Consider the following 27,834-nt stretch of genomic DNA (forward strand, 5'->3'; position numbering starts at 1 on the left):
TACTTATACCTGCAATGTCATGACATATAAAGAGCAGGAAGCTGGAGTTGAGACTACAGCTGAAGAACTATATTATTGTAAAATACAGGAGAGACAATGGGAAGGGGAGAAAAGAGAAGACAGAAAGAGAGGGAATGTGGGGAAGTCCTATAGCTACAGAACTATGTAATGGAAAATAAGAATAAAAATATAACACTTTCGAGTGTGCAACATAGGAATTGCTCAACCATCTCCTAATTGATTAGAGACCAGGAAAGGGGAAGGTCTTTGTAACTTTCCTCTCAAGTGAACATCCAACAGAGGAACCCTTGCCCAGTTGAGTGTCACAATGAGGGGTCAGGGAACTCTGAAAACCACAACACATTTCCTGAAACCCAATGCCTCTCTAAATAGGCATCTCATCTCATTGCTTCCTTTAGGAGATGGTTTTTACTTTGATTCCCTCTTTTATTTTCACTTTGTGAATAAAACTTCTCCTCTGCCTGCATGCCATTTGTGGCTCTTTATTTCCATACTAAATTGAAGAGAGAACTCATCAAATTTTGCCAGTTAGAGTACCCTGTATTGTTTTCCACCTCTGTCTCTGCGTTATTTGCAAACTGTCTGACGTCATGAGAGGAAGGTCCACTGAGCTTGAACAGACCATGACCAACTAGCTCCACCTACTCCTCCCACATCTCCCAAAACTCCAAGTCCTTTAAGCTATTTCAGACCCTATTGAAGGACCAGGCTTCCACAATGTGTTAGTGCCATCTGTAAAATTTGTTTTCTTAATAAATTCGTGCTGGCTGTGAGTTTGCATCCTGTATCCTCTCTGTTCTGGAGCTCTTTCCTAACAATATTGTTGAGTGAACCTGAGGAGTAAACGACACTAGATATGAGGCCCAGTAATTCAGCCTCCAATATTTGGTGAAAGCGAATCTGAGAAATGGCAAAAAGGAGGAAGAAAATATAGTTAGTTGGGAGAGAATCCTAGAAACCAAATGGCAGAAGTATTTCAAGGAGAGGACACTTGGCGTCATCAAATGCTGCTGCAAGAGGAGTATGGCAAGGACTTAGAGTTGTCCTTTGGGGTTAGCATTAGGGTGAGCACTGGTGACTTTGACAAGATCAGTTTGAAAGAGTGGTGGGGTAGCAAATCTCAGTAGGATGAATTCAAGGGAGAATGGGAAAAAAGAGATTGGATAGTGTACCTCATTCTATTTCTAAGATGTTTTCTTGCTGAAGGTGTGATGGCACTCCCGAAAAATTGTTGGAGGAAGTGATATAGAACCCCAATGTGAGTCCACTTGCCTGCCATGCAGTAAGTCAATCAAGATCTCAAGAGGTGGAAGAAAGTGGAGTTTATTTGGAATCCACACAGCAAGCAGCCAGGCAGGTGATGCTCAATTCCTAGATTTCCTGAGCGATTCAAGGCAATGACTCTGAGAGAACAACATGAAGTGGTGGTGAGGGGTGGTTAAACAGTGCATGATCAGCTTATGTGTGGGTCTCTGGTTGGTCTGTAGCACTCACAGCTTTCCTTTCGCAATTGGAGACTGGCATGTTCTAAAGATACTGCAACAGCAAGATGGGCTCTAGCTCATCTGGGTCTATGAGCACAATCATTATTACCTTGAGCATGACTTGGAGCTTCTGAAAAACATCTCAAAGTCTAGCACTGAAATGGTAGCCATAAGGGGAACAAATTAACTCAAAGGCCTGCAATTGCCTGCAGGGACAACTGAACCTATATACCAGTTTCCTAATTCAGTTAGTCTTTAGAAAGATGTTGACTTGTACAACACCACAGTAAAACAGAGGAACTTCAAGAGCAAGGACAGATCCTACAACAAAAATTGATCTACTGTATGACATAGTTATCCTACTCCTGAGAATATATCCAAATAAAGTGAAACTGCATATGAGAAAGTGACATGCAACCTTATATTTATAGCAGCTCAATCCACAATGGTGAAGACATGGAAAGAACCAAATGTTCATTGAAAGAGCAATGGATAAAGAAACTGTGGTATATTTACTCCATCAACACAACCATTAAAAAGAATGAAATTCTACTATCTGCAACAAAAATGGTCACAGGGGACCAGCACTGTAGCTTAGTGGCTAAAGGCCTCTTCTTGCACATGCTGGGATCCCATATAGGCACTGGTTCTAATCCTAGAAGCCCTGCTTGCCATACTAGCTCCCTGCTTGTGGCCTGGGAAAGCATTCAAGGGTGGCCAAAAGCCTTGGGACCTGCATCCATGTGGGAGACCCAGATGAATTTCCAGGCACCTGGCTTTGGATCAGTGCAGTTCCAGCTGTTGCAGCCACTTAGGGAGTGAATCAATGGACAGAGATCTTCTTCTCTTTCTTTCCTCCCCTCTGTGTATCTGACTTCGCAATAAAAAGAAATAAATCTTTAAAAAATGGTCACAGCTACAGACTGTTATGCTCAGTGAAATAAGCCAATCCTAAAACACATATTTTTCTCTGATATAAGGCAACTTTCATGCAAAACACAAAATAAATAGATACCTAGGTGAACAAATATATACGTCTATTCTCACAGATGAACTGTGTAATGGAGAATAGTATACTGGGGAGTGAAGATGCAGCAGGCATCTCTACTCCTACGTAAAGGGAGAACTCTCAGTGAAGCAGTTAAATATACCTTGTCAATACCCTTGTCCAATATACCTACAACGCCATGATGCACTTAAATAGCAGAATGTTAATCTTATAATGTTTAACTAAACGACTATTCTACTATGATAATATGGAGGAAATGGAAGGTGGAAGGGGAAAATGAGGAGGGAGGAAGAGGGAAGGGGGGGCAATTCCTAAACCTACAAAAGTATGTCATGGAAAATAACAAAAATAATTGAAAAAAAAAAGAGATCCTAGATCCTGATGAATTCTACATCAAAGTTTGATTACCAAAGAAATGGAATAGTAATAGGAACTAGGGTAATGAGCGGGATTAAAAAAATACATGAGGATTTCCCACATGAGTGATAAAGACTCAAGTGCTTGATCCATCATCTACTGCTTGAAGTCACTAGGCCTTGAATTGATAGGCCCACATAGGATATCGGGGGTCCCAAGCATTTGTGTAACCAGCTATACAACAATGTCTGCCCCACCTGTCTTACATGGGATACTTTTTCAGGGTGGGAGAAGTAACAATGTCTTTGTATCATTATGGGAATGACCCAGTAGAGAGAGAAAACCTGATGATGCAGGACAAAAGAAGTTTTGATATGCTGAGTCAATGTGTTTTGAATATGTAAGAAGACTAGGTTCCCATACACAGGTGGAAAAACTAGCAATGGAAGGTATATCCAGAAAGTAGAAAGTTTATTTTTGATTGCTTCAATTGTCTCAAACAGGAATCTGAATCTTCAGTTAAGAACATAGATGAGATGTAGGAGGTTTGAAGAATCAGGCAAAAGTAGGAAAACATCATCCAACAGAGTGACAATGAATGAACTGGAGAGATACAATGTGAGTGTTAGGAAATTCTAAGGCCCATTGATGCTGGGGCTCACTAAAGGCAGTCTTTCCTTGAGCATGTTCAGTGATTGTGGTGCAGGCTCAGAGAGGATGGAGAGTTTTGGTTGAGGCCAAAGAGTGCAATGAAATGAGAAAGGGGTAAAGAAGATGAAAAATGTGTGCAAAGAAAGGATTGCTTATCTTACATGGAATTTAATTGGGTAGGAAGGGAAGAAAGGACAAAAAAGTAGCTTGAAGGTTCCAGGGAGTGTTGAAAGGTTATTTTGAATCAGGATGTTCAAGAGAGTGAGATGGGAAGATAGGCATTGACAAGGGGATTCTTAAAATTGAAACTGAGGTTTTAAGGCCAAAGTGATATTAAAGGACAATGGAGGCAGAAAGCTGAGGAACCAGGGTGTTTAGAGAATCATCTATGTGAAGTTTTGGACAGAATCTTAGTGCTCTTGGGGGCATTTACAGGAGACAGCTTGTGTCCGATACACAGTAAGTTCTCAATGCACTTTGTTCATTTCCTCATCTGCTATTCGTTTATGATTCTGGTTTTTTGAATTTTTTGCTTCTCGAGCAGTGTTTAGTGTTGGAGGTGGATGTGGAGCTCAGACTGGAAGACACACATAGGGCATAAACCTGGTCTTAAGGGAATGGGTATGTTGTTCTTCTTGAAGTTGTCCCATTGTTAGGGATTGAGGCCCTTTTGCATTCTGTCTGGGCTACCACCAACACCACGTATCTTTTCCTCACCATCATCAGCAGCAGACGGCAAAGAAGTGGGTGGTCAGAGTATATATGCTCTGATCCCTCAGCAACAAAATTGATGAATCTCTATGCATGCCTTCCTTTCTGGCTTGTGCCTGCTGTTTGAAGATTCCTTTGCTGGGCTGGTTTGTGGAAAAGCTTTTGGCAGTGAAAGCACCTGGCTGAAAATTTCTTTTCTGCCTCAACTTTCCCCTCCCTTGGCCTTTTTACTGGTTTTGATAAACTGCATCTTGTCCCATTTCCTTCTGGTGTCAGATCAATGAAGAAAGATCATGTAGTCATGTTCTTTCATTTCCAGATGAGGAAACTGAGACCTAGAGATTTTAATATTTCATTCTGCAGCAGGGAGCTCCGGATTCTACGTCTATCCCTTGCCCTTCTGATGTCTAGCTGCCTGCTTGGTTGGCACAAATATCTCTAATTCCTGGGTTGGATTGTACCTATCTGGGAGGCTCAGACAGAGATAAGTATATGTGGTGGGCACAGAGGACATGGGAATAGGAGACATTGGAAGAGAAATTATAAGCTTGACAATGAGACTCTTGTGAGAACAACATGACTGAGAGTTAGGAGGGTGTCAAACCCTGAAGACCAGAAAAGAAAATAGGTTCAATGTTAAAGGACACTTATTGTAGGTCTCATGTGGTTGTCAGCCTATGCTGAACTTGCTGTTGACTTCAAAAAACAATTTCACTCCGTTATTGGGGACCCAAGCAACACCGTGATAGCAATTTTCTGCGTGAAATAACTGCAGAGAGTCCAGCATATTATTATCAAGATATATTTAACAGTTTCATTGGGAGTAGATCTTTGATTTGGAAATAGAGAGGCATACTGCAATGTGTCTTCACATTTTGATATGATGGTCTCTATTATACAATTCCTCTACATGACTATGTACATGTATGTTTACCTATATATCTATTGATGTTGTGTCTTGTATGAAGATTGCCTTATTTCAGATAGATCATATATTTGTCTTTTTAAATTGGCTTATTTTACTGGTGGTCTGTAGTTGGAGTCATTTTGTTGCAAATGGTAGAATCTCATTATTTTTAATGGCTGAGTAATATTCCATGGAGTAGATATACCACCACTTCTTTATCCCTTCTTTTGACAGGCATCTGGGTTATTTCCATGATTTTGCTATTGACTTTAAAAAAATTTTTTTTTTTATTGGAAACGCAGATTTACAAAAAGATACACACAGAGAAAGATCTTCCATCTGCTGGTTCATTCCCCAAGTGGCTGCAATAGCTGGAGCTAAGCTGATGTGAAGCCAGGAGACAGGAGTTTCTTTTGGATTTCCCATGCAGATGCAGAGTCCCAAGACTTTGGACTATCATCTGTTGCTTTACCAGGTCATTAGCAGGCAGATGATTCAGAAACTGCGACATGAATTAGCATCCATATGTGATGCCGGAATCACAGAAAGAAGCTTGAGCCCAGTATGTCATGGTGTTGGTCCTCTACCGTATTCCCAAGACAAACAGAGCACTGGATTGAAGGTAGAGAAACTGGGGCATGAAATGGCACCCATATGGAATGCTAGCACTACAGGGTGGAGGATTAACCTACAGTGCCATTGCGAAGAGAGAAAGATCTTCCACCTGCTGGTTTACTCCAAAGAGGTCACAATGGCTGGAGCTGAGCTGATCTGAAGCCAGGAGCCAAGAACTACTTTCGCATCTCCCACACAGGTGCAGGGTCCCAAGGCTTTGTGCCATCTACAGTGAAGATCAAAGTCCTTCCTGTGGTTTCAATGACACTTCAGGATTTGATCCTTGCTCCGTTTTCACCCCAGCCCCATTTCTACCTGTACTGTCTTGTTATTAGGCTTTTTTCAGCCTCTTGACTCAGCCTCATTACCCTCTGCTCTGGCCATATGAACATGTGTTTCACTCTGTCCAGGATGGGACACAGTACCCTCGTGCTTCAGAGATGAGTTCAAATGAGTTCTTCATCCTCCACCAGGCAAGCTTCATTGTTACTGTCATAGCAGCTTGCACCTGACTGGCTAGTGTCCATCTCAGCAATAATTAATTATCTCTTTTGCCCTCTTACTGTATTCTTGGTTCCACATATAGGTGATTAATAAATACTTGTGACCCCATGAAATATACAGGGGGAAGATAAACATCTAGAGATAAGCAGAAAAAAGACCATCAGGGACCATCTAGCTCAATACCTTCCTTTAACCTGTAGGCAATTGAAGTTCAGGGAAGGGCAATGCTGTGCTCATTACACAGTGAGTCGGGGCAGAACCAAGGCATCTGACACCTGGTCCTTGGGTCCCTTCCTCCATTCCCAATCCAATGCTCTTTATGTCGTTCCAATGCCCTCCTATTCAAATATGGCTCATCTGTCAAGATACAACTGATTCTTAAACATCTCTATGATGCCCTTTCTTTTCACACTTCAACCTCAACCCATCCTGCTGAAGTTAGAATCAACTGCTCTTTTCTCTGTATTCCCTAAAAACCTTGAAGGCCCTTTTATGCTCTGCTTACTCTTGAACTCTCCCAAGGCAGGTACTATGTCTCACTCCTCTGTCCCTAGGGTGGTGTGTGCACAGCAGTACAAATACAGCATGTGAACTGCACTGTAATGCAGAAAAGTAAAGTGATGTGGGATTGACCAGGAAGGCCTAACGTAGCTTGTGGTCAGGGAAGCTTCTCCAGTGGATCCTGAGCTGAGCAAGCAGGGTTAGCCAGGTGGATTCCATAGGTGTGTGTGTGTGTGTGTGTGTGTGTGTGTGTGTGTGTGTGTGTGTGAGTGTGTGTGAGTGTGTGTGCTTTGAGTGAAATGGGAGTGGGGAATGGAGGGAGGGAATTTTAAGGTGAGGAACCCTAATGTTTATGGGATGATAATTTATCACTTGGCATAGGGCAGATGTTGGGAAACCCAATGACCTTTTTCTCCCAAGGATTCAAATGAAGAGGCAGAGCTGACTTCCAAGGGTTTTTTATTGCTAATGAAGCAGATAATGTCAAGACAAGCAGGAGAGGATGAGCTGCCCTTTACAAATGGTCTAATTGGAGCCATTTCCCATTGACTCTTTCTTGTGCCTACGGCCAACAGAAGAATATCAATCTTTGCCATGTGTTTGTGAATAAAGAAGTCTTATTCTAAAGCTGTAGGCAATTGCCTTGCTTGCATTGAGCCTAGGCAAGTGTTACTCTGCTGGGAGAAAAGCAGCTAATAGCTGACAGGGATCCTCTGGTTAAGACCAAATTTGTGTTGACTGTACCACTGTGTCAGCATAGTTGCCTAGTCTTTAAAAACCTTTTTTTTTATGATCTGTGGGTGGCAGATGCTGATATGCCGGTAGACAGGGCCTGGGGACCCATGTGTGCGTGTGCGTGGGTCCTTGGTAGGCGGGCAGGGTCCCAGGTTAGCACAGCACACTGCTGGAGGACTGCGATTGGGAATCTGCAAGTGGGTGTGGGGGTTGTGCATTGCTAAGGGAAGCAGGTACAAAAATGTGTGAGAGGAAAGACTGCTGAAGAATGACACAGGTGAGGACTGACTTCTGGGGGACTTCTACCAAGCAGGCTACTAAACTTGCAGGTAAACAAAGGGGATGAGACCTGATGGTTTAGAGGAGGAAAACCAGACGACCCATATGGGAGGCCTGAGTTGGGATCATTGGTATACAGCAGGTGTTCAAAGTAAGGATTCTAGAGTAGATAAGGCTTAGGTTGGTTCCCACAACCTCCTATTTTGGTGCTTCTCACAGCTAGCTGTGTCACATTGAGAGCCATCATTATGGTTTAGTGGAAAGACTTTGGCTTGCAATCAGATGACATTAATGTATCAAATTCTATCACATGCTGTACAACTTTGAATAAAGTGACTTCTCTGAATTTGTTTTTGTTAGGTTTAAAATGGGGATTAAGCTATATGACTGTCAGGATTGTTTTTCAAGGTTCAAATAGGGACAGCAGGATCTTTAGAGTGCTGTTTCACATAATTCCTTTATGTATTGAAGATCCATGGGACAGTCCAATGCAGTTAATTGCCTTAACGTTTTTACCTTCCTGTCCTATCCTCAAATCTTTTATATCTCAATGACTTTTGGTGGTTAACATAGACTTGCCAGCAAAGTAATGTCATTGAAAAATTTTGCTGAGAGAGAGAAATATCTTCCATTTGCTGGTCACTTCCCAGACGGCTACAGCATGCAGTAGCTAGGGCTGAGCCAGTGGATAGGAGTTTCATTTGGACCTCCCATGTGGGTGCAGGGGCCCAAGCACTTAGGCCATCTTCTGCTGCTTTCCCAGATGCATTAGTGGGTGCTGAGTCAGAAGTGGAACAGCCACTACCTGATTGGTGCACTTGTGGGATGCCAGTGTTGGATATGGTGGCTTTACCTGATATAGCATAATGCCAGACTCGCTAATCTCGGTTTTAAACACTGTAGAGTAGCAGTCGTTGAGACCAATAACCTTTACTTTTTGTCATTTTGCTTCCAAAACAATGTTATTTAGTTTGTTTTCTATTGAGGAGAGGGTTAGACCCAATGACATTGTGTCAATGTAATTTTCCTTGGATTTGTCTTTGCCTTCAATTGAAATAAACATGACATTCAGAGCCAGAGTGGGGTACCTGAAAGGCTTCAGGGGCCAGAAAATCTGGATTTGAATCCTGGCTTACCTTCTTACTCACTTGTACAAAACCCAGATTCTCTGCATCTCCTATTGCTCACTCCAAGAGGAGGATGGTAGCACTCACTAGGATCATATAAATATGTAGTGCTTGGCACAGGAAAGACTTGATATAGCATTCTGTTTTTTTCCCTCTAAAAATAACTCCTTAAAATTAAAGAACTTTTCCAGCAACTCTTTGAAATAATGACATGCTACACTGGAGTGGCCTGTTAGTCCACTCTGCAACCGAACCACTAATATATTACACCGAACTTGCCTTGGAAACAGCCTTCTGGCAATTAACATGGGATTGGGTGAATTTAAGCATTTCATTCTGCTGCAGAATGAAAAAAAGATGTGACTGGAGAAATGCTATTCCTTTAATTGAAGGAACACTTTTATGTTCTCAGGCCTATTTTAATCTTAAGTGCTGATTATGCATCATTCTCCCCTGTTAACAGACACTTCTGTAAGTGATCCGCACAGAGAAATATGATTCTTACATAAATACTGTACCATGAGAAATTATCTTATTACCTAATATGCCAAAAAGCTAATAAGATAAAGGAACAGTGCGAGTCATTTTTGGACAATATTAAAACCTGATTTTAGCTCACAGAAATAATATAATTTCCTTTTATTATTCTCTTCTTTAGGAAGAACAAAGGCAAAGTCGCATGTACGGGTATTATACAATGTGTTCCATGAGCTCTAGTGAAGGCTGCTGAAGGAATCTAGGCAGAATGGCCTCCAATTAAGATTTTAATTATTCTTCCAATGAGAAAGCACATTCTTGATGTTAATTCTGTCTCAACCAGTCTGATGTTTGTGTTCACACAAGTGAAAGTTAAAAACAAAAACCCTTCCTAGGTTTTTGTATAAAAACTTGCTCTGTGTGCTTGCATGTTGCTGTCCTCTCAGCACCAGATGAACAATGCCTTACAGGGTGAGGGCCAAACAGACCCAAGGATCAGGGCTGTGCTCTCTCTCCATGGCAAAAGGCGAATGTGTGTGCTGAATTTTGACAGGGTTATGCTATTCACCCAATTACTTAGTGTTTATGGGTTCCATAGGATTTTTTATAAGTTCCAAATACACTTTTAAGTGTTCCTCTGAATTCAGTGTGAGGTGTTACATGCTTCTCTTACAAATGAACAAAAGATGACTGACCCTGATGAAAGAAATTTGAGCAACTCAAGTTGATCAGAATTTCTGTTTCTATCATTTAATGTGTTTGACCCTCACTAATAGAAGTGATGGTGATGGTGGTGCTGATGTGGGATGATTGTGCACAAAAGCACTTTTTGGAGATATTCTTCCCTTCTTATCACTTTAACAGAAATAATACTAAGTAAATGCTATCAGTCTCCTACGACAAGTAATTTTTCATCCAAGCAAAATGTAATGTAGGACCTGAAAGAAATTTAATAAATCTCCACAGTCTTGTGATTTGTTAGACCTCTCCCACAAACACCTATAGAAACTACTCCTGTTTGTCTGGAGATTTAAGGTAACTGGCTTATTTTTCCCACAAAATGATTTTTTATTAGATGTTTAAAGGACTCTGTGCCAATGCTGGGAGGTGTTGTCAAGAGAATGTGCAGGTAGAATGTCATTCTATGGATATTTTGAGATCAGTTTACAGATGTACATCTATTCATGAAAACTTCAAGATTGATTTGTTGAAGACTCAACAGTAAAAATATGACCTGGCAAGATGCCAACCACTTCTAATTTTCCAAATAATGCATCCATACCCTTATCATGCTCTAACATGACACCTTTAAGGAGTAGGGGTGATGACTGGTAACTGCCATAGACTTGACAGCAACATTTTTAGACCTTTATGTCTGTGAAGCTGTATTATTCCTGAGAGTAACCATTTGATTACCCACTGTTTTTCAGAAATAAAATGTGGGGGGTTTGCCTTTAAAATAAGATTCCATAAGTCCAACTATGTGAAAATCAGGCTTAAATATTTAATTTTAATGTGGTTAATTGAATCTCATACTTTGCTCCAAATTTAATTATCTTAACAAATGTGATGATTTAGCATAATAATAAAAAGGGGTTTAATGAGAAATAGAAAAGAACCATTTGCTCATCTGGTTCAGTGAGGGCATTTCTCCTCTAAGGGTCAGTTTATGGATGGAAATGTTTTATAGGTTACCTATGCATTCTCAATTATTGAGAAAATGAAAGATAGGCAGTAGGTCATCAATGAATGGTTGTATCAGGACATCACCAGGACGCTCATCTGCAAAGTTCAGGGGCATATTTTAACATGATTTCTTGATAATGTAGGTTGAGTTTAATGTTTTCCAATACAATGTATGAACAAGTCCCTGGTTAGGGGTTTCTGCTCACAGCTGGGAAAGTGAACATCTGCACACGGATGAGTGCTGCAGTCACTTTCAACACAAATGATTCACATCCTTAATACTGCCCAAGTTCTGCCAATCTTAATACTGTGATGCTGGGCAATACAGTCAGACGCAGATGCAGAACACCCATCTAGAAAGCTGCTGTTTCAAATGACTTAATCTCACGGAGCCTCGGTCTTGTCATCTGTGAAATGATAACATGTTCTATTCTTTTCTCTTAGATTGCTGAGAGGATTGAGGAAGAGAATGAAGAGGGCTCTGCACAGCCTGACGGATCTAACGACGTGCCCTGCAAATAGTGAATGCCTGTCCCCTCCACCTCTCAATAACGGACACTAACGTGTCATCCTATCAAACGCAATGCAGAATGTTCTGGCTTATCAACCAGGACAGTGCTCCTTCACCAGGGCATCTGGCTAAATATAGATTTGCGTGCAGCCCAAGGTTCTACATTTCTATCAAGCTCCTTGATGATGCTGATACTACTGGCTGGAGATCATACTTTTAGTAGAATGGAACTGGGGCAATGGTTTCTGAAAACTGAGTTCACTTGGAGAGATGGGGCTAATTTGTGAAACAGAATTTTCCTATACCTTTGCTTTTTGGGGGCTAAAGATAAAGATATGGGGGAAATCTGAAACTGCTACAGAAAGCAAAACCGATTAAACACATTTAAAAATTTGGAAAGCTCAAATTCATTCTACACACTTTCATTTATTGTCTGGACAGATAAAGTACAAATAATTCAAACACAGCAAGGTTATGAAAAAAAACCATTTACAATATTTTCCCTCAGAAATCATCTAAACTAGCAAGATTAACACGAAGTCATTCATTATAACTTAAAGTATACAACTGCCTGGTCCTAAGATTTTTCCCCCCCCCCGAAAAGTGAACACATTATAGAGAAGAGATTTTGGCATGCCTTTTCCACTAATGCTTAGCAAATGCATCAAAACTTTGCCAGCAAACTGCGTTCATTCATAGCAGTTGATGTAAAAGGTCTCCCTGAATGTTGAACGAGTGTTCTCTTAACTGAAATCTGGTGTTTTGTTTTGTTTTGCCTTTTTTTCTGAAACCAAAAGGAGGAAAAAAACAGGAAACGTAATTTAAAGGAGGAGTCTATGATGCAGCCTTGGTTTTCATGATCTGTCTACCACGACGACGACGACGACTACAAAGGTTGTCTATTCAGTGTGAGAACAACAGTCCTGTCTACATGCACTTAGTGGGCTCAGCATGGGAAAAAACGCACCAAATCAGCACAAGTTATAAATAACCATAACGTTTTATTACCATTAAGACTAAACTTGTATTGAAAAGATTTTATATAACAAGACAAGAAAAGCAATAGCAAATTTAACTATCAACTAGATTATGCATAGCGAGTAACTGTTTCTATTACCCAGGGAAGAGCATGAACTCTTGTATTTTTTTGTTTTTGTCTTAAATATATAACCATACGAAGCACAAACTTACTAAAATGGCCAGTGCACTGGACGTGGGAGAGTGCTCCCTCAAGTCATTTTGTTCCCTTAGCTCTGTTTTGTTTTCCCCAATCTGAATTACATTAAAATAAAGACCCAGTTGTTTTTATTTTTCTACTGTGCAGTAAGAAAAAATATTCACAACAAACATGACAATATATCAAACAATAGTTCTACACAAGTTACCTTGATACCTCTTAAACTGTCACTTAAATAGCATAAGAAAAACATTTTAAGACATATACAAACAAAACTAGCCAAGTGTTACAACTTATAATAAATTAACCCAAAGAAAAAATAACTTTATATATATATATTTATATTGTATATACACATACACACACAACAGAATGACACAATAATATGCTTCTTCCCATAGTTTAAGTAAACAAATACGTAGTCTAGCCAATCTAGCTATATTTGATCTCGGCCATAGGCATCATCACATCGGCGATTAAATAAATAAGTGTTTCAAGCAACATAAACAGTGTTTCAAATGTACCAACACAGCCCAATTCTATCAGCATGGGCTACAAAGTGAATTTAAAAATTCCTTAATGAATTTAAAGCAAATGTATCTTTTGTTTTCCTCTCCTAAACACATTACATTTAACTATGATACTAAGATATGTAAATAATTTTGTAGCACCTACTGCTCAAACTAAGGAAGTTTTAGATCAAAAAGAAAATTAATCTTTTTAATTTTTGTTCTGCTGACATCCCATACTGATGACTTAAAGAAAAACTGTCTTTCAACTCATCTCCTTGCTTTTGGGTTTTGACTGTGGGGAACTGTGGTACCCTGGGTAGAACGAACACTCCTTTCCCCTAGTAATTAATAATCGGTTTTTAATTATTATTACATGCTATGAAAAGATATGAAGATCATCTGTTTATAGCCCATCCTTCAAAAAACAGTCTACGAATCCAGTTTAAAACACACATCTTGATCTCTAAAAAGTTACCAGTGCAGTATGAACGCGACAAAGTTGTCAATTTCCCCTAAATTAGCCAGTCAAAATATTTTTTTCTCAAATCCAGATTCTCTTGTAAAAATTCTTTATATTTTATAAAAATAGATTTTTCTTGAAACCCATTTTCAGCAAAGAGACCACCTCTTTGGCAACAATGTTAATGTTATTAAATTGTTAATGTCATCAGGTATCCCCCGGCCCCCATCCCCTAACAGAAGACTGTTGTTTTAGTTCACATGATATAAAAAAAAAAGGAAAAATAAAAAAATTTGCAAAAAATTTTTTTCTTTTTTGCAATTTTTATTATTCCTCTTTAATTTGTGTGGGTTTTTTTTTTTTTTTACCAATCTGATTGGATTGACATTTTGACAAAAAAGAAAAATCATTTTTTCTTTCTTTGAATCCCATTGCTTTGTAAAAATTGTTTTATTTTCTATTCTTTTTTTTTGTTTTTTGTTTTTCTTCTTCAAATGAGCGAATGGTCATCTTAAAAAGACCCACCTTCAAGGAAGGTAGTAAAGTTAGCTGGCTGGGTAAAAATCCCTGCACATCGCTATCTATGTATATTATATTCAACAACGACAGCTATGAAAGAACATTCAATGCATCAAAGGTATTTTTTTTGTATTTTTTTCTTTTTTTTCTAAGCATTATAAAATCCTTTCCTGGTACATCTCAGGATAATCCAATGTTTTAATACTTAGGCAACACTGGCTTATAAAGTCCATGGTTGAATATAAGCCTTGAAAAGTTTGTTTCTCTCTCTTTTGTGTATGTGTGTGTGTGTGCGCACATGTTTTGTTCGTATATATTTCTCTATATATGTGTTAGTAAGTAAGGATGGGGAATTCAGGACTTGTGAGCTTTGTTGGTTTTAAAGGAAACTTGCAACACTCTGTCTCCCAGGCGATACCCGTTCAGGCTGGCGATGGCCATGGCTGCTTCGTCATAGTTGGTCATGGTAACAAAGCCAAATCCCTTGCACTTGTTGGTGTTGAAGTCACGGATGACCTTGACGTTGTTCACGGCACCGAAGGGGCCAAAGAGCTGCCAGAGGACACTCTCATCAGAATCAGGGGACAGGTTGTAGACAAAGATGCACCAGCCTGTTCCTGTGTGACCAGGGATGTTCATTCCCACAAGGCTTGTCATCCCATCAATGGTGATCGGGGAGAACCTGGGGGGACAAGCAGAAGGGGGGACTGGTCCAGACATCAGTCTGACCATGGATAACACAAAGGTGCACAGACACAGACACGGGGCAAAGGGCTGGGTGAGTGAGTGTAGGAGAGTCTTCAGGGCTTAAAAATCAAAAGTCAAAAACTAATGCTTGTGGCATTTCTTCTGATGGTGATGGCTAGATGGCAGAGGTACACGCATCCCAAAAGCAAACTAGAAACTATCAGGGAATCCTAAGGCTCCCAGAAGAAGACTCTATCATATTTTTCTAATAGTAAATGCTCCTAGGGGATTCCAACCTGTGTCTACTCACAATAGACAGCAAACTCTGAGGGGGAAAGGGTTCTATTTCATTCATTTTGTTGTTCTATTTACTTATTTAATGGAGCATAAATGGGAATCTCATAGACAACACACACAGAAAACACCACATGGATATTTATTAAGTAAGTGAATGGTTGGTGCCAGTGCTTTGAAAACTTTGTTCTATATTTTCAAGGTAGATTAGAGACAGCCTTCTGTGTGCTCATGTTCACTGTCTTTACAGTCCCTTGATTTATGCTTATCAAAGATCTTTTGTTATTACTGAGGATGGTAATATGTGAGAATGAACAGATAAGTCTGTTAGTAATTGAGTGAGTGGCTCACGTTTCACTTAACATTTACTCAAAAGGGTTCTCCTTAATATACTTGAACAATAATAACAAATATGTATTATTCCATGGTGTGGTATTATCTGAAATTCATTTGTAAAATTTCACTGGAGAAAAACCAAATATCTTGAGTCACCATACCTTAGAAAAGGCATAAAATAATTACTTGCCCTGAGATAACTACTTTTGTTTTAGGCTTAGAAATCTTTTGAATTTGTGTGTAATTTTGAAAAAAAAAATAACTCTGATTCTACTCAGTGTCTGATAAAAATAAATCCACATGTGATTTGTGATGAAAGCATTAGATGAAACAATTAAGTTATCAGAGCCTTACAGCAAAAATGCTGTTAGCATTTGTTTCACACCATATAGATATTTCAGCCTACATTGACTATAACTTCTTGCTTTCCATTTGTTTGGGTTTTTTTGGGAGATGGGGATGGAAGAAGCAGAGGAGGCAAAAACTAAGGGAAGGAATGGAAGTAAAGTATCAGTTTTTCAGCAATAAGCAAATATTCCTGAAGATTTAAAAGTCCTATTAAAGAAAGGTCTACATTTAAGTAGAATTTGGACAGTCAAATGGATGCTACAGATGTTCTAAATATAACAACTCAACAGACATTGTTTTTATTATTATCCATTAAGTCGGCCTTCCTGTTTTTTGCTTAGAAACATATAAGACAATCCAAATCACAGTGCAGACTCTTAGAAGCGCAAATCCGTATTTAACTGGTATTTCTAAAGACTATCTTCTCCATCATCTCTCTTCCAAATGGATGAGTTAAAGCCTTTCAGTTTATACACAGAGAATTATTGAGGATTTGTTATAAGGCCAAAGTCAGGGCTGGTTTCAAGAGGATGACTATCTGGGACACTTTGGTAGCAAAAGATCCTAGATCCAGATCTGGTTTCAAGACCAAGGGAATGCTGTTCTCAGCTAGTGATATCTACTCTGGGTGGACCACTGAAGCAAGGGACAGCAGGCATACTGCAGCCGTGTCTTCCTTAGTCTCATTTGTGTTACACACATTACTAGTTTCCTACTTCACTAATGTCAAAAGAGTGAAGAGATGGGATGAGCTAGCAAAGAAATAAAATGCCTGGGAACAGGCAAGCTGTGTTAGACACATGCAGATAATTCACAGTTGCCCTCTCCTTAAAACTGGAGAGGCTGGCACTCTGGTAATGAAGTCTGCAGTTAAGTTACTCCCTCCATGATGTACCAGTTTCCATTCTGGGTACTTACCATACACAGTCAAGTGGTGAAAAAAACCTGCTTAGTATAGAGAGTATAATGCAGGATATTAAAGACCACATCTTGTTCCCTTGACTGTAGAAAAGGGAGTTAAAGGGTGCAGCTCTACAAGCAAGATGATGAAGATGCTAGGTCCCTAGCAGTGCAATGGAGCTTATCGAAAGCACATAGGAATCTTATGGTCACGGTGACATAACACTCCCAATTTTCTGAGATTAAGATTTCACTTTGGATCTCAAATACTCTTCGACTGCATTCAGAAGTCCCCCCAAACCTTTATCCTTTCTGAGCTCCCAACCCCACAAAAAGCTTTAAATAAAAGAAACGGCAAGTTTAAAACACACATACATACAAAATCAAGAGAGGATTTATAGTAACTGTTAAAAACCTGTACCAAAAGAAACCCCAGGTTGAGGTGCACACAGATACACTGAAGTGGGGGCTAGAGTCAGAAAGTCATCCACGTGTTTAACATGCGTTGGCTAGGAATGGTACTCCAAAATTTAATTCTTCTATGGAAAATCATAAAGTTGTCAAACACGATTAGCAAAATGTTCTGATTTTGATTTGCTAGAATCTGCCCTCTTAACTGAATCTTGGCATTACAAACCAAAAACAGTTGCTCTACAACTTTGCAAAATTAGCCAGCAAAGAACTGGAGCTTTCTCCCTTTGGGGAGCTACTGAGAGGACCAGATTATCAAAGGCTTAGTAGCTGTGGCACCTGAACCATAGGAGAAGCCCACCTGCAAATAAAAGAAAAAGTGAAACACACAAATACATTTTGTGTGCCCTAAAAGAAACAAAATCAACTGAGGTCTGAAATTAAAATTAAGAATTTGACATGCTGGTGGAAGAAAAAGGAAGGATTTTTCAAAAAAAGTAAAGTTAGTGAATTAAAAAAAAAATTCTAGCCCCAGTCTGTGCCAACACGGACATCTGGCAATCTGTGGAGTTTTAATTACCTCTTTACGCCATAGGCCATATTAAGCAAATTGTCCAGCCTGCAAAGAGAAGGAGGGTCTCTGGGTTAATGCCTCACAGATGGCAAGATCGCTCAATGGAACTATTAATAAGAATGCTCCATTTTCAAAGAAGAAAAGCTCAACAACTTTCCCCACTGCTTAGGAGTCTAACCACTGAGAGCTTTCCCCTTTCCTGCTTCCAACTGCAAGTAATTCATGTTTCAGGTCAATGGTAGAATTTAAAGTAAGTGTCTAATAAACCTCCCTTTCTTTCAAAGTCTGATTTAATCCCATTCCTCCCACCTCTCAGAACATTTGTGTGGATTTGATTTTATACTGTGTGTGGAACTGTTAAGCGGGGCAGGGGCTTCTCAAATTGTTCACCTTGTACTATAATTAGACTTGTGAATAAAGGTTGCTGTCCATATTAACAACGCACGGCCACACAATACACCTCAGAACAGATCTCTTCGGTAAGCCTGGCTATGTCAACTAGACCTTCCTGCCATACACACATTTTGAGGGCAAGGAGAATTTTGGGGGCAAAGATTTTTTTAATTAGCTTCTTATTTACAGACAAAAAGCACCTCCCTGTAAACTGCCATTATGTTATAATCTTCCTCACATTCAGTACCTTACTTGGGAACAGGCTATTCACAGCATGGGACAGTAGTAACCATAGTTTCCACTATTAGAAGGCTGCTAGAGAGGCTTTTTACAGAAATACTGCATGTGCTCTCACACAAAATAAAAATTATATGCCTTGGACTCTTCACGAAATCATTAACCATTTCAAGTTCTTGGGGGCACGGGAGGCTACTCAGGGGGCAGCATTTTCTCCTGAGGCCAATGGACAGCACCATCCTAGATACAGGGACCCATTCCTCTCCTGTGTGAAGTGTAACATGCAGAAAATCTCTTAGCTCAAGAGAAGTTGGTATGTGGGTGGAATAAAAATAATTACATAGAATTTCTTCGGAGTAGCTTAGAGATACTGCACAACAGAAACTGGTTCCAGGTCATCCTGCCTTTGCTGAGAGAAGCTTGCCTTTCTGAAACATCCCAGGACACAGAAAATGCTCCACTGCACCAGGAGCTTCTGGGCATCAGGTAACAAAGGAAAAGACTCAGAAGGCTAGTGTAGACTCTCCCTCCCTGGCTTCCCACAGTCCACAGCCTTAACAAAGTAAAGTTAACAGCAAAAAGAGTTCTTAAACTCAATAGTCCTCTGCCTAGGGAAAAGAAGACAGAACAACCACTCTCTCTGGCAAAGATCTGCCTCCTGGTTCATTCGTGAACTTTATTAAAAGTTACTGTCCAGCTAGTCTGAGCTGGTGAATGGAGAAGGGGGTCACTAATCTGTGAATGACTTATGGAAACTGATCCTTGTTTGGTTAAAGGCAGAAATCTTGTTTGGTTAAAGGCAGAACCTGAAGTTAAACCATGTAGCAATGGTTGTTAAGCTGGAAGGGGCTGGGAACAACACTGGGTCCAAGCATCTCATTTTATAGGAACTGAAACCAAGGTTTGGGGAAGAGTTTTGTATAGTGATTTTTGGAGGCAGAGGCCCTTGCCTTGTCCCATTCTTCAGGGCCATCAGCTTCCCCGGCCATTATTCAGTTCTGTACCTTATAACAGGGCTTTTTCCTCTGTGGTCATACTTACCTGAACCTTTGGGCCTGATGGTGAAGTGGACCTGGGTAGCGCCGGTTGGGAGACTGGTACAGCTGGGAGAGCAGAGCCTGGCTGGACTTCTGGCTGGGGTTGTTAGCAAACTTCACAGTAATCGGTTCCGTAGCACCGCTGGGCTTCTGGCCATTTAGCCCTTTGATGGCTTCTTCTGCCTCAATCCTCTTATCAAAGCGAATGAATCCCACTCCTCTAGACACTCCTGAAGAAGCAGAAAGACTCTTTGTCTAGAGTAGACAAACAAAACTGATAGCCATTTTTGCAAACAGAATGGCTAGGTCCCATAGACATTTAGTGTGGAGTTGGGCTCATCCTTAATTTCTCTCACCCATCAAAATGGATCTCCATGCATTTCTTCCATCATGGCCCTGGACAAATGCATGCATCTACAGAATCTAAGGATTCCTTGTGCTCCCCTTCCACCCAATACTCCCTGGTCCCTGAACACTGGCCTAGCTTATTTTTTATCTCCCGGGATTTCCATGGTCCAGTTTTCAGTCCATCTTCCAGCTCTTCTACTAGTTCTTCAACATGTTCTCCACTCCTAGCATCTAGGGTATCTACCTGTAAAGCAAGCTCTAACCATAAAACACCATTTAAAAACATAATCTTGATCACTTTGATACTTTTTTAACTTTATATTTTGTGTACTACAGCTGTTCTTCACTGCCTGCCCCTACCTTCCATTCCAAACAGAGCAAAAAACAAGTAATGGCCACAAAATACCCTTTCATGGTCCCATGTTGTATAACGATAAAGTTCAGTTTTCTTGACATAACATTCAATATCCCTGGATCTCTGGCTCCAAATTCCTTGCTAAGTCTTATACTAATCCCTTACTGGGCCTCACCTTAAATCGCCTGAGATCCCTCAAATAAGTTATATTTTGCATTGGTTCCATGCCTCAGTATATGCTGTCCTTCCACCTAGAGTTCTTCCTGATAATTTCTGGCGAACCCTCTTCAAACATTGTCTCCTCAAAGAAGCTTTCCAAACAATTTCTACTAGGTAGAGCATGCCTTCTCCTGAGCTCTCCTAGGGCACTACATAGCCTTGGGCAGGTCAGTCACTGTACTGTAAGGGCACGGATTATGCCTCTTCCATCTTGGTTACCATTGTCCCTTGGCATATTGTCTGGTGCACAGCCAATTTCATTGAAGGTTTGTTGCAGGAATCAAATGTCAAACATGTGATAATAATTCTGAGGTAGGGGTTCAAAAGCAAAACAGTTTGTTATTTAAAATGTAACCTCAGAGGACCTTTCCATTTTTGTTGACAGGCAGTGGTTGTTGTTGCTCTTTATTATGGACAAAGAACTGCAGTATGAGATCAAGACTGAGACCGGAGGTCTTGGTTTCATACTCCTGTACTGCTACTAGCTCTACAGGGTAGGAAGTCTGAAGTCCCCTCTTCAGATCTGTGTTCTCTAATTCTAGGATGGATGAACTGGCTTGATATACAGGATCTTTTCATGTGCAGCAGTTACGTTTTTTGGTTGACAGCCTAAAGGGATGTAGAAGTTGCCACAGTTCCACTGTTAGCTGGATGCCTGGATCCTCTTGACAACCCTGCCAGGTGGGGTAGCTGTTGCGGGACCAATTCTCAAGATGGGGAACCTCTACCTTCCAAGATGGCCCGTTTTAACTGATAAAAAAGAGGTTCTCCCATGTCAGAGAATTGCCTAGTCATGATCCACCTTTTCCACCTTAATTCCCTACTAGTCAGCTCTTATGAGAAATAGGGTAACAGGGCACTTGCTAATGACACTGAAACACAAGAAAAGAGATTACAAAGAAAACACTTAACCTGTGACTTGATCAACCAGGATTCGTGAGGTGATGATGCGGCCATATTGTGAGAAAAGCTGCTCCAGTTCCTTCTGGGTCATGGTTTTGGGAAGGCCGCTAACATACAGGTTAGCATCCCTGATTGAGGCAGAGCTTGGGCGGGCATATGAGACCTAGGGAAAGGCAAGAGGAGCTAAATGCATTGCAGGCAATCACCTTTAGAGTAGAGACTGAGTCAACATCTGAGATGACAGCCCCTCGTCTATCATTACAATTCAGTGTCAGCTGAAATCAGTAGTTTAGAGTTTAGCTACACTTGTAATAGTAATGAAAATGAGGAGAACAGCAAGAGAGAAACAAAAGGGGAGTTGACGATAACTTAAAACAAACGCACAGATAAGGGTCTCTAAGTGCAGAACAAAACGGCTACTGTATGGCAGCTGTTAAATGCAGAACTACCCACGCATGGAGCGCTGAAGCTTTGCCTCCTGGATGTGGGTGTATAGATGATTTACTGTATCCAACACATAATCATCTTTGAATAAACCAGAAAAAAGAGAGAGAAATTCTGCTCCGTACATTTCTTTCCTGGCTACCTTTCCTACTCCTGTCTTTTTCTGCAACACATAAAAGCTATCAGGTTCCCTGGAAGATTTTTTTATGTCCTGTTCTTTGTGTTGCTACAATCTGTTCTCGCAAGGTCTGCTCTCGCTGAATGACAAAGTGCTAGTGAAATTGGACTGAATGAACATCTGCTTGCAAAACTGGATATGTGACCTTGTGGTCACATCTGCAAGGACCAGTTGCCTCTAACGTTGATGCAGGGCAGATAAAACCACAACAAACAAAATGGGGGCACTGCAGACAGGAGGGAGGGGAAGGGCAGTAGGGGAGAGAAGAGCGCCTCAGCGGTGGTTATAATAAGTTTGACTTTGTAAATTTGTCCTCCCAGATCTCTCAACTGCTTTTTTTTTTCCCCCAAAAAAAGCTAACACAGAAGTGTAAACAGATCTGAAATTCCATCTGCAAGAAGCCAAATCTGTAGCAGTACACATAAGCAAAGCAAACCCCAGCAGACATTAATTTTAGACTTTCATTTACTTATTTATTTATTTTTTTTTACAGAAAACAACATCAGACATTTGAAATATAATTTACAGCTAGTCTAACAAAAGCACTTTGCTGCTACAGCTATTTCAGGGTGGTTATGGCCCAGAATAGATGAAAACAGTCGTTTCAGAATACACCTGACATTGTTGCACAGGGAGGGACTGCATATGCCTGAGCATATTTCAGCTCGAGGTTTAATCTAATCTATATAACGGACACACAGCACCTGCCAAGACCATAGGGGTGAGTGTGTCCACAGCCACACCAACACCACATACAGAGTTTAAACATTGAAAATTAAACCTCCATCAGCAAAGCACAGTTTGCTTGTAAGACCTTCAAGGGAGAAAGTGGATGCAGAAAGAAGATAAAGGATGAGCAGGTTGGTTTACTATGGCACTCACTCCCCTGAGTGTATGACAGAGATGCCAGGTCTCCCTTTGTGGGTTTGACAACTAATAACAGGTGTTGACTCAACAGATAAAATGACATGATCAATCTGCCTGTTGATTTCCTTATTTTTAAAAATATTTATTTATTTTTATTTGAAAGGTAGATTTACAGAGGGAGAGACAGAAAGAAAAATCTTTCATCTGTTGGTTCACTCCTCAAATGGCTGCAAGGGCCAGAGCTGAGCTAACCTGAAGCCAGGAGCCAGAAGCACAGGGTCCCAAAGAGTTGGCCCATCCTTCACTGCTTTTCTAGGCTACAAAATCAGGAGCAGCCTGGACATAAAAAGCATCATATGGGATTCTGGTACTTGCAGGTGGAAGATTAGCCTGTTGAGCCACCATGCCTGCCCCTGCTGGCCTCCTTCTTCTGATGGAGCAAGGCAAGCACTTACAGGGTCCACATCTTCTAGAAACCCATGGGTATCCTGGGATGCCTCTGTAGCATGTCTGAGAATCAGAGGAGGCTATAAAAGGAAGATCCCTGTTTGTGTAGTTGACATGATGGCCGAAGTATCAAGAGTTCCACGTGACTTTCTGGACTTAGGCTTAACACCCTCAAAATTTCTTCTACCTCTGTGCTTTCTGGGACAAAATCTTTCAGATTATAAGCCAGCAGAGTGGCATCACGATGAAGGAAGGAATGATAGGAGAAGAAAATGAAACTACCACACGGTATGTGCATGGTAACTCGGGTCATCCTTACCTCACTCCTACCAATTACTGACAGATTAATGATCTGAATGATATGTATGCTCCCTCAAAACACAATTATCACCTCATTTTTTTGTCTATAGGGAAAGTTTTTTTCCATTTTCTTTTTCAGGTCCAAATCTTACTTTTGTTAAGGAGTCAGTTCAATCCTGTATTATCCAGATAGCCTTCTCTGACCCCATCACCTTGCAACAGTCTCCCTAGCATGCCTCTTAATGTACCATGGTACTTAACGTGCTTTGACCTTAATTCACCCATCTCCAGTGTGTCTGATGATCTTGAAGTTATGTTGTGTGTGCGTTACTCTGTGGCTCTAGCTCAAGGCACAGAGCCTGACACCTGCTGGGTGTTCAACATCTACTGGAAAAAACAAAAACCAAAACAAAAAAAAAGAACTCACAGCTCATGATAAAGGATGCTGGTATCAATGGCTTTTTGAGGGTTAACTATAATTTCCTCCACTAAGGTGGACCGCTAACAATCAAGCACCTAGAACCACAGCTTTGTTTTCCCATTAAGTTAAAAGAGAAAGGGTTCTTAGTCTCCAAAGACAGGGGCTGAAAGGAATGAATGATTGCTTTCAGACTAGACATAGAACCCTTCTCTCACAAAACGTTTCCTGAGTCTCTACAGGGCCATCCTTGGCGAGCCAAGAAAAGGCTTGGGACTAGTGTTGTGGCACAGCAAGTTAGGCTGCTGCTTTGCAACAATGGCATCACATATATATGAATGTTAGTACTGGCTGCTCTGCTTCTGATCTAGCGCCCTGCAAATGCACCAGGGTCATGGATGGGAGTGACTGGATTATAAGGGAGGGAGACACAAATTAAGGATTAAAAGGGCCAAAAAAAGACACAGAGCTAAAGTGAGGCTAGTAGTAAGACAAGGGTGATGGAGTTGAGGAATGGTAGACTGATAATAGCCTTCTACTAGAGAGGACAAATAATGTGTTGACAGTCAAGGACTTCGTGTAGTGCCTGGCACTAACAATAAATACACAGCAGACAGCAATGACCTTGATTCTTATTAATTCTGAAAAATCAGGGTTCAGATACAGAAGGGAGTTGGCTAAGGTCAGACCCTAGTAGGGTAAAGGAACTCACATTGCAAAGTCAAGGGTACAATCGAAACCATCCTCCCAAAGACCATTCTGACAGAGGCAGAATTGCAGATGGCAAGAATCACAGCAACAGGGGCTGGCATGGTGGGTTAAGCTGCTGCCTGTCATGCCAGCATCTCGCAGGAGTACCAATTTGAGCCGAACCTGGGCTGCTCCATATCTGGTTCAGCTCCCTGCTAAAGCACCCGGGAAAGCAGTGAAAGACAGCCTGAATGCTTGGTCCCCCGCTATCCATGTGGGAAATCCAGATGGAGTCCTAGGTTCCTGGCTTCAGCCTGTTCTGCTCTTGTCCATTTCAGCCATTTGGAGAGCGAGTCAGTAGGCGGGAGCTCTCTCCCTTTCCTGCCCCCCTTTCTTCCTCTCCCTCTCACTCTGTAACTCTGACTTTCAAATACATAGGGTAATCTTCAGGAAAAAATAATCACTGTAGCAGATCCTCAGAGACAGACGCCAGCTGAAGGTGAGTGCAAAGCCCAAAGGTGAGCAGTGTCTTACTCATTCTCGGCTAACCATAACCTCTGCTTAGATTCTCTCTTCCACTTGCAATCTTAAGTCACTGCTTTTACAGTCCTCCTTCTGGGAAAGCCACACGGTTTGGCATGGGCAAAATTGACAGAGAAAGATTTTCCCATTTTCAACATCCCGGTATCCAAAATGTTCAAGTATCTGTTTACAGCTATTCAATTATCATAGAATTAATACATGTGTCAGGCTCAAATATTTCTATAAAATTATTTTTGGTGCTGGCATTATGGCACAAAGGATTGAACAGTCAGACAAACATATCAGATAAACTTTCAGATAACCATACAAGTGCCTGTTTGAGTTCCAGGTCCTTCTTTTCCAATCGTCCTTTCTGCTAGTGCATCTGAGAAAGCAAGAGAAGATGGTCCAAGTGCCTGGGCCCCATGAGTGACTTAGGAAAAAAAAAAAACTGGCTCTTGGCTTTGGTCTGTTTAAGTCTTATCATTTGTGGCCATTTATGGAGTGAAGTAGCAGAGGGAAGATTTTGCTCTGTCTTTCCCTCTCTTTCTGTAACTCCGGCTTTTCAAATATATAGCCCTTTTGGGCCCAGCACAGTAGCTTAGAGGCTAAAGGCCTCATCTTGCATGCGCTGGGATCCCATATGGGTGCTGATTCTAATCCTGTGGCCCCGATTTCCATTCAGCTCCTTGCTTATGGCCTGGGAAGGCAATCAAGGACAGCTCCAAGCCTTGAGACCCTGCATTGACGTGTGAGACCTGGAAGAGGTTCCGAGCTCCGGGCTTTGGATTGGAGCAGCTCTGGCTGTTGTGGTCACTTGGGGAGTGAATCAGTGAATGGAAGATCTTCTCTGTTTCTGCTCCTCTCTGTGTAACTGACTTTCCAATAAAATAAAAATAAATCTTTAAAAAATAGTCATTTTTCCTCCAAAGTTGCTAACCTTCAGCTCCTGGGAAGGGTCAGGTACTATCCGTATGTTCAATTCCTATCTCTTCCTGAGCCAGTGGTCTAGAACTCGGACTGCTGACATTGACGCTAGTTCCCTGGAAAATCTCCCTTGCTTCATACCATCACGATCCTTCATACTTTATCCACCAGAACCTCTGAAGAGAAACCTGGCATTTCCAGGTCAGTACTGTTCTTGTTCTGGACTACTGCTAGAGCTGGGAGTAAAGAGGCTATCTCTGGATGGCACCTGACTTTACAGATGATTATAACAGAAGATAATATTGTTCCTCCATGCTTCCCAAACTTCATGGCTTACCATGTCTCCCCTTTCCCTAACCCCTTAATAATAATGACATTGTGAAGCTGACATGGTGTTATAGTAGGCTAACCCATGGCCTGCAAGAGCTGGCATCCAATATGGGCACCAGGTCAGTTCACGTCCCTGCTGCTCTACTACCAATTCAACTTTCTGCTTATGGCCTGGGAAAGAAGAGAAAGATGATCTCAGGTCTTAGGCCCCTGCATCCACAAGGGAGGCTTGGAAGAAGATCCTGGCTCCCAGCTTTGGATGAGCTCATCTCTGGTCATTGCGGTCATTTGGTGGGTGACTCAGTGGATGGAAGACCTCTCTCTCTCTCTGTAAAACTCTGCCTTTCAAATTAAAAAAAAAAAAACTCCTTTTTTCCCCAAATGATATTGTAACATAAGTTTACAAGCCTATGAGCACTGACTTTGGGTGGGCTTTAGTACTCGTTAGCTGTATGGCCTTGGGTAAGTAATTTTATTTTGATAACTCTCGATTTCTTTATTGTGGAAAATGGTGATCTTCTTTGTTGGACTCCATAGATTACAATGACCTGACCTTTATGCATTCATGAGCAAGGCATTCTATTCACAAAACTGCTAATCTTTACAACCATGCTTCATGGGAAAGAGGTAAAGGTGACAGGGCATGACACTGGTGATCCCAGGAGAAAGGACTATCCCAGAAACACGGTGCTGAAAATGGCCTCAAAAATTTAGGAAAGGACCCATGACAGCTGGGCAACGACTTTACACGTTTCCAAGTAACACAGAAAGCTCACTACCTGCTGAGGCATCCTACATTATCAGTTGTTACCATTGATGGTTGGAAGGTTCTTTTTTCAAATAAGTTCACAACTAGGCTCCTCTGTAGCTTCCATCCTCCACCTATTTCCATTCTAGTTCCATATCCAAGGAACTTCCTTACCACCCTCTATCTTGTGGGTCTCACTGACAGGAACTAGTTATAGTATCATTTAACTGGATTTTCAGACAAGTCACTTCAAAAAATGTTCTATGTGTTAACGTTAGCTGAAACAAACAGCTGCTCTTGAGTGGAAGCAGCGTTCAATCTTTACCCTTGCCTTGCTATGTGACCCGGGGGTGAGTTACTTAGGTTGCTGAGCCTATTACTTAAATAACATAGTCTAGAAGCTTTCCAATAGAGCTGTTGGAGGGTTGAACGCACATGTTAGGATTCTCAGGCACAATCATCGAAAAATAGTGCTCAGTAAACAGCAGCTTTGATACAACTGCTGTGTAATCAGGCCTTATGCTAGACACCAGGGGTGCAGAGCGAAATACAACAGCTCCTTACATGTAGGACAATTAGTCTAGCAGAGAAGGCACACACAAGAACCTTTCGTTTCCTAAGATCTGGCTGCAGATTTCCCCCAATCTGTTCTAACACCCTAGTCTCCGAGTGAATACA

General features: G+C 41.1%; 1 protein-coding gene across 11 annotated transcripts in view; it reads right to left on the reverse strand.

Moving 5' to 3' along the window:
• Positions 1 to 11,981: 11,981 nt before the first annotated feature.
• ELAVL4 (ELAV like RNA binding protein 4) overlaps positions 11,982 to 27,834 on the reverse strand; it is a 151,644-nt gene continuing 135,791 nt past the window's right edge. For 4 of the 11 annotated variants that reach the window (XM_040978577.1, XM_040978578.1, XM_040978569.1 and 1 more), the window contains exons 4-7: positions 21,295 to 21,448; positions 19,465 to 19,690; positions 17,800 to 17,838; positions 11,982 to 14,925 (exon numbers count right to left, since the gene is read on the reverse strand). In XM_040978577.1, coding sequence (XP_040834511.1) covers positions 14,598 to 14,925; positions 17,800 to 17,838; positions 19,465 to 19,690; positions 21,295 to 21,448 — 747 coding nt within the window. In that variant the 3' untranslated portion in view covers positions 11,982 to 14,597. Of the gene's footprint in view, positions 14,968 to 16,853; positions 16,857 to 17,799; positions 17,839 to 19,464; positions 19,691 to 21,294; positions 21,449 to 27,834 lie in introns of all 11 variants that reach the window. The other 7 variants (XM_040978571.1, XM_040978572.1, XM_040978570.1 and 4 more) reach the window with 3 other exon arrangements.

This window comes from Ochotona curzoniae, unplaced genomic scaffold, assembly GCF_017591425.1.
Source record: "Ochotona curzoniae isolate NIBS_2020 unplaced genomic scaffold, NIBS_Ocur_1.0 contig_291, whole genome shotgun sequence".
NCBI lineage: Eukaryota > Metazoa > Chordata > Mammalia > Lagomorpha > Ochotonidae > Ochotona > Ochotona curzoniae.